This window comes from Scyliorhinus torazame, unplaced genomic scaffold (genome assembly GCF_047496885.1).
Source record: "Scyliorhinus torazame isolate Kashiwa2021f unplaced genomic scaffold, sScyTor2.1 scaffold_328, whole genome shotgun sequence".
Classification (NCBI taxonomy): Eukaryota; Metazoa; Chordata; class Chondrichthyes; order Carcharhiniformes; family Scyliorhinidae; genus Scyliorhinus; species Scyliorhinus torazame.
This window is the reverse complement of record NW_027308055.1, coordinates 155-6,864: the sequence shown is the minus strand read 5'-3', so window position 1 is coordinate 6,864 and position 6,710 is coordinate 155. Positions and strand designations below refer to the sequence as shown.

General features: G+C 48.4%; 1 protein-coding gene across 1 annotated transcript; it reads right to left on the bottom strand.

The window, feature by feature from the left end:
* Window positions 1-353: 353 nt before the first annotated feature.
* LOC140406151 (uncharacterized) lies at window positions 354-6,430 on the bottom strand. Its single transcript, XM_072494291.1, has 2 exons — window positions 6,022-6,430; window positions 354-1,821 (listed from the first exon to the last, which is right to left on the bottom strand). Exon 2 carries the CDS (start codon window positions 1,464-1,466, stop codon window positions 597-599), a length of 870 nt encoding a protein of 289 aa, XP_072350392.1. The 5' UTR covers window positions 1,467-1,821; window positions 6,022-6,430; the 3' UTR covers window positions 354-596.
* Between the last annotated feature and the right edge of the window lie 280 nt (window positions 6,431-6,710).

Below are 6,710 nucleotides of genomic sequence, written 5' to 3'. Positions count from 1 at the left end.
CCCAATCTACCACAGACAACTTGCCCCTCAGACCATGACAGTTTCCTTCTGCGAGAAACACCCAGATAAATTAGACAAAAGAACCCTGTAACCACCATAGCCCATCTTCATGGCAACGTGGCTGCTTTGGGAACTAAATATCTTCCAACATACAAACACCTTTTCATTCTGTGCTCATCGTCAAACTTGGAACCAGATAATAGCAACTAGCGTCAAAAATGGTCAGCCCACCGGAGGCAGAGGTGTTAGACCGGCCAGTCCAGCAGAAAGAAACCCTCCAATCATCACCATTCACCAGATGTCAGAATGAACAGAATGCACTCCTGGATGTCAGTGAGAGCAGAAACAATAACAATGGAACCAACATCTGTAATTTATTGTGAACTTGTTGGAGTCACAACAGGTGTGATGAATCACAAAACCCCTCCCACATTGAGAGCAGATAAATGGTCTCTCCCCAGAATTAACTCGCTAGTGTCTCTGTAGTTGGGACAGATCATTGAATGTCTCCCCTGCTCAGAGCAGGTGAATGGCCTCTTCCAGGTGTGAACTCGCTAGTGTTCCTGCAGAGTGTATGGATATCTGAATCCCTTCTCTCACGAAGAGCAGGTTAACTCCTTCTCCCCTGTGTGAACTTGCTGGTGTGTCTGCAGGTGGGATAACTGAGCGAATCCCTTCCCACACTGAGAGCAGGTGAACGGCCTCTCCTCAGTGTGAACAAGCTGGTGTATCCTCAGGCTTGATGAACCAGTGAATCTCTTCACACACTGAGAGCAATTGAATGCCCTCTCCCCAGTGTGAACTCGCTGGTGTCTCTGCAGGTTGGATAACTGAGTGAATTCCTTCTCACATTGAGAGCAGGTGAACGGCCTCTCCCCAGTGTGAACTCGCTGATGTATCCGCAGGGTGGATAACCGAGTGAATCCCTTCTCACACTGAGAACAGGTGAATGGCTTCTCCCCAGTGTGAGCTCGCTGGTGTTTCCGCAGGCTGGATAACTGAGTGAATCTCTTCCCACACTGCGAGCAGGTGAATGGCCTCTCCCCAGTGTGAACCCGCTGGTGTATACGCAGTTTCAATAACTCAGTGAAGTCTTTCTCACACTGAGAGCAGATGAACAGCCTCTCCCCAGTGTGAAGTCGCTGATGTATCCGTAGTTTCGATAACTCTGTGAATCCCTTCTCACACTGAGAGCAGGTGAACGGCCTCTCCCCAGTGTGAACTCGTTGGTGTCTCCAAAGGCTCGATAAAGTAGTCAATCCCTTCTCACACTGAGAGCAGGTGAACGGCCTCTCCCCAGTGTGAATGCGTCGATGTCTTCGCAGGGCGGATAACTGAGTGAATCCCTTCTCACACTGAGGGCAGGTGAATGGCTTCTCCCCAGTGTGAATACGTCGATGAGTTTCCAGTGCAGATGGAGCCTTGAATCCCTTCCCACAGTCCCCGCATTTCCAAGGTTTCTTCATGGTGCGGGTGTCCTCGTGTTTCTCCAGGTTTGACGATCAGTTGAAGCCTCGTCCACACAGAGAACACGTGTACGGTCTCTCCCCGCTGTGAATGGTGTGATGTTTTTTCAGGCTGTGTAACTGGTTGAAGCTCTTTCCACAGTCAGTGCTTTGGAACACTCTCACTCGGGTGTGTGTGTCTCGGTGCTTTTCCAGTCACACTGATGGTTAAAATCTTTTGAAGCCGACAGAAAAGCCAAACATTTTTCCTTCTGGATTCAAAGTCTGGTGATGTTCAGTTCCAAGAAATTGAGAGACTCAGTCAGATTGAGAGGTGACGGTTGGGATTTCTGTCTGTAATTCCTCTTCTAATATCCTATAAAAACAATTTACAAAAGACATCACTGTCAGTGCAGGATAGAAACTCAGAACAGACAATTCTAATTCCCAGAGAACATTCTTTCCTCTCTCATTCCCCAAAGCTGTAAATCTCCATCCCACACACTCTCGCTCCATTCTCACTCTGCTGTATCTAATATCCACCCTCCCAATTCTCCTGAAGGTGCTGATTCAGGTTGATTGACAGATCCATGCTCACTGCTTCCTGTCCTGGGCACAGAGATCATAACAAATACGAGCTGCAGTTGGCCATTCGGCCCATCGAGCCTGCTTGTCTATTATGTGGGATGATTGGCCGACCTATGTCAGCGACATTATCCGTGTTATTGACCAGAGGCTGAGTGTGCTGACTCAATATCTGTGAGCTCATGAGCCGAGCTGTAAAACACCAAGGGCCGACGATCCCGAGGAGAGAATCCTGAATGTTGAGCAAGATGCCTCCTCCGCGGAGGCAAAAATTTAATCCTTGGAAAACCGGCTGAGTGGTGTGGTGGACTCCTGCAGAACCGAGGGTCAGAGAAAGAACATCCGAGTCGTCGGCCTGCCAGAAGGGGTAGAGGGTAAGGCTCCCGCTAGGTTCTTCGAGGACCGGCTGCCACGTTTTCTCAAGCTGGATGTGAAGCCTGGGTGTTTCAAATTAGAAAGGGCATCAGATCCTGTCTTTGAGGCTGAGGGATAGTTTTCATCCCAGGCCTGTAACCATTCACTTCCACAACTTGAAAGATCACCAGAAGATCCTGGCGACAGGTAAGGTGAGGTGGGACCTGGCTCCATGAGGGAGTGAGGATTTCCTTCTTCCAGGACTTTTCGGCAGACACACAAACGAAGCATCGAGGCTTCGATGAAGGTTGAAGGGAACTCAAGGCTCCGGAGCGAATTATGTCGCTTTATGTCTAAGAGGTCTAAAAATTGACAAATCTCCGGGCCCAAATGGGCTACATCCTAGAGTTCTAAAGGAGATAGCTGAAGAAATAGTGGAGGCGTTGGTGATGATGTTTCAACAGTCACTGGAGTCAGGGAAAGTACCAGAGGATTGGAAAATCGCTGTTGTAACCCCACTGTTCAAGAAGGGAACAAGGAAAAAGATGGAAAATTATAGGCCAATTAGCCTGACCTCGGTTGTTGGCAAGATTCTAGAATCCAATGTTAAGGATGAGATTTCTAAATTCTTGGAAGTGCAGGGTCGGATTAGGACAAGTCAGCATGGATTTAGTCAGGGGACGTCGTGCCTGACAAACCTGTTAGAGTTCTTTGAAGAGATAACAAATAGGTTAGACCAAGGAGAGCCAATGGATGTTATCTATCTTGACTTCCAAAAGGCCTTTGATAAGGTGCCTCACGGGAGACTGCTGAGTAAAGTAAGGGCCCATGGTATTCGAGGCAAGGTACTAACATGGATTGACGATTGGCTGTCAGGCAGAAGGCAGAGAGTTGGGATAAAAGGTTCTTTTTCGGAATGGCAACCGGTGACGAGTGGTGTCCCGCAGGGTTCAGTGTTGGGACCACAGCTGTTCTCTTTATATATTAACGATCTAGATGATGGGACTGGGGGCATTCTGGCTAAGTTTGCCGATGATACGAAGATAGGTGGAGAGGCAGGTAGTATGGAGGAGGTGGGGAGGCTGCAGAAAGATTTAGACAGTTTAGGAGAGTGGTCCAAGAAATGGCTGATGAAATTCAACGTGGGCAAGTGCGAGGTCTTGCATTTTGGAAAAAAGAATAGAGGCGTGGACTATTTTCTAAACGGTGACAAAATTCATAATGCTGAAGTGCAAAGGGACTTGGGAGTCCGAGTCCAGGATTCTCTAAAGGTAAACTTGCAGGTTGAGTCCGTAATTAAGAAAGCAAATGCAATGTTGTCATTCATCTCAAGAGGCTTGGAATATAAAAGCAGGGATGTACTTCTGAAGCTTTATAAAGCATTAGTTAGGCCCCATTTAGAATACTGTGAGCAATTTTGGGCCCCACACCTCAGGAAGGACATACTGGCACTGGAGCGGGTCCAGCGGAGATTCACACGGATGATCCCAGGAATGGTAGGCCTAACATACGATGAACGTCTGAGGATCCTGGGATTATATTCATTGAAGTTTAGGAGGTTGAGGGGAGATTTAATAGAAACTTACAAGATAATGAATGGCTTAGATAGGGTGGATGTAGGGAAGTTGTTTCCATTAGCAGGGGAGACTAGGACCCGGGGGCACAGCCTTAGAATAAAAGGGAGTCACTTTAGAACAGAGATGAGGAGAAATTTCTTCAGCCAGAGAGTGGTGGGTATGTGGAATTCATTGCCACAGAGGGCGGTGGAGGCCGGGACGTTGAGTGGCTTTAAGACAGAAATTGATAAATTCTTGATTTCTCGAGGAATTAACGGCTACGGAGAGAGAGCGGGTAAATGGAGTTGAAATCAGCCATGATTGAATGGTGGAGTGGACTCGATGGGCCGAATGGCCTTACTTCCACTCCTATGTCTTATGGTCTTAACCCAGCGACCCTGAAAATTGTATCCGACAACTCCGTCAAGTCTTTCGATAATCCAACTAATGCCTTGGTCTTCACTAAATCTTTGAAGGGCAAGGATTTGGAGGGATGGTTTGCAGCTCAGACTAACTCAGGCTCTAATACAGACTCTTTCGCTATCATGGTGTTGTTGCCTGATATTGTTATCTTTTATCCTGTTGAAGGGAGTTGTTATTCTGTGAGCGCCAATTGAATGTCTTCTTCTCCTTCAGTATTCCAGGGACTCGTATTATCTTATCTCAGTTATGGTAGATGTGCCGTGTGCTTAATATCTGTAGTCTTTCTTCTATTATCCGAGTGTTAATCATGGCGGAACCGAGTGGTGCCATTGCCGAAGGGTGGGTGGTGATGGATGCAGGTCTTCACGGGTGGGTCTAAAATGTAGGAGGGACATTCGATCTCCATTCCCTTGTTGGCCCTTCTTTTCCTCTCCTCAGTTTAGAGAAGGTATCCTGAGGGTAACAACAGTCTGGCCGTGGGGATAACCCTCCGGGTCCTCAGTCTTATTGAGAAAAGTTCCCTTTGATCTATTGTGGTCGTGATTCTTTTGTATTTTTGTTATTATGGGTTGGTTTATGTGTTGTTGACTTTACCCTACTCTGGTACAGTGAATGGAGCTGAAAGGAGCTTTTTGTCTGTGAAAGGAGCAGTTTGGGGATACCTTGGTGCCTGTGGTGTAAAGTGAGTTGGAGGAGGGGGTTAATGACGCCCGCCCAATTCTGGCGTGAAAATCTGTCCCTGTTCTCTCTGTCGCCTAACTAATGGTGGCAGTTAATCTGCAAATTTTCTCAGGCAATGTACAGGGCATCCATCACCCTATCAGAAGGAATAAGATCCTCTCCTTTCGTAAGGAGAAAATCGACATAGCTTTATTGCAGGAAACTCATCTAGCTTAAACTCATTTGTTGCGGCAAGGTGGCACAGTGGTTAGCGCAGATGCCTTCCAGCGCCAGAGATATAAGTTGAATTTGGGCCTCGAGTGACTGCCTGGTTTGCACCTTCTCCTCGTGTCTGTGTGGATTTTCTCTAGGTTCTCCAGTTTCCTCCTACAGGGCAAAGATGTGCAAGTTAGGTGGATTGGACATGCAAAAAAGCCCGTTCAAGTTCAAATGGGTTAGGTAGGGTTACTGGGTGACAGTGATAGGGTGGAGGCATGGGCCTTGGTAGGGTGCTCTTTCAAAGGCAGGTGCGGAATCGATGGGCTGAAAGGCATCCTTCTGAAAGGGATTCTATGATGAGGAACACTTTAAATTGAGGCCGGATTGGGTGGGGAGGATTTTTTTTTTGCCTCTTTGTCATCAAGTAGCAGAGGTGTGGCAATCCTTATTAATAAAAATATCCCTTTTGAGGTTGAAACCTGCACCAAGGATAAAGGAGGTAGATATGTGATCATCAGAGGGTTGGTGCATGGAGATGTTGTTTCAATAATGAATGTTTATGGATCCCCGAATGACTCCCCAGAGTTCATTGTGAAGGGTTTTGTGGATTTTGCAGTTAGCTTTGACTAAGTCTTTTGTGGTTGATGACTTCAACGGCCACTTATATCCTCTGGTGGATAAGCACCCGGTTACCAGGCTCGGGCGTTGGTCTCGGCTTGTGAGGAGGTGGGTTATGTGGATATTTGGGGAACTTTGCACCCGAGGGGCGGAGATTTTACCTTCTTTCCAGTCCCATAGCAATGTCAGACTAGAATCGCCGACTTCTTCGTGCCGAGGACGACCTGGTGTCCGCTTGCACCACAGGGAACATCTTAAATGCGGCCCAATCCACCCGCCCCCCCCCCCCCGCCCCGCTTTTCTGGAGGTTCTGCTCGAGGGTTCACCCCAGGTCGAAAAAGTGGAGGTTTGATGCCTCCCTGATCAGAGATACTTCATTCACTGCACATTTTACGGAAGAGTGTGAGTTCTTCCGTTAACTCGGCCCCTGGTATTTCCCCCTCCAGACGTGTAAAGCTCATGCCGGGCGGGGATGATCATTTCTGCCACTGCTGATGAAAGGTGCAGAATGCTGGAGAACCAGCGGCGTCTGGCGGTTTGTTTGATGAAGGCCCAGGAGGAAGTTTCCGCCGGAGTGAAGCTCAGTCACACCAACCCCGCACTCTGATTGGCTGAAGGACACGAGTCCTTCCGGTCGCGTAACTGTTCCCATTGGCCAATGCCTCAGCAGGAAGGTCAGGAGGTGAGCTCCCCTGCACATCCGCAGCTCCCACTCTCCCTTAGACCATGCGCAGTCTCAGGCAGGGTTGAGGTCACCGAGCGGCTTCTCGCTCTGGCTGGAGCCTGGAAAATTTCTCTTGAGGAGGGAGGGGGTTGAACGGGTGGGGGCGGGGCTCCTGCGTTCGCGCAC

Excerpts from the sequence above, each read along its gene's own strand:
- LOC140406151 (XM_072494291.1), bottom strand. The coding sequence starts at position 1,466 with ATGAAGAAACCTTGGAAATGCGGGGACTGTGGGAAGGGATTCAAGGCT.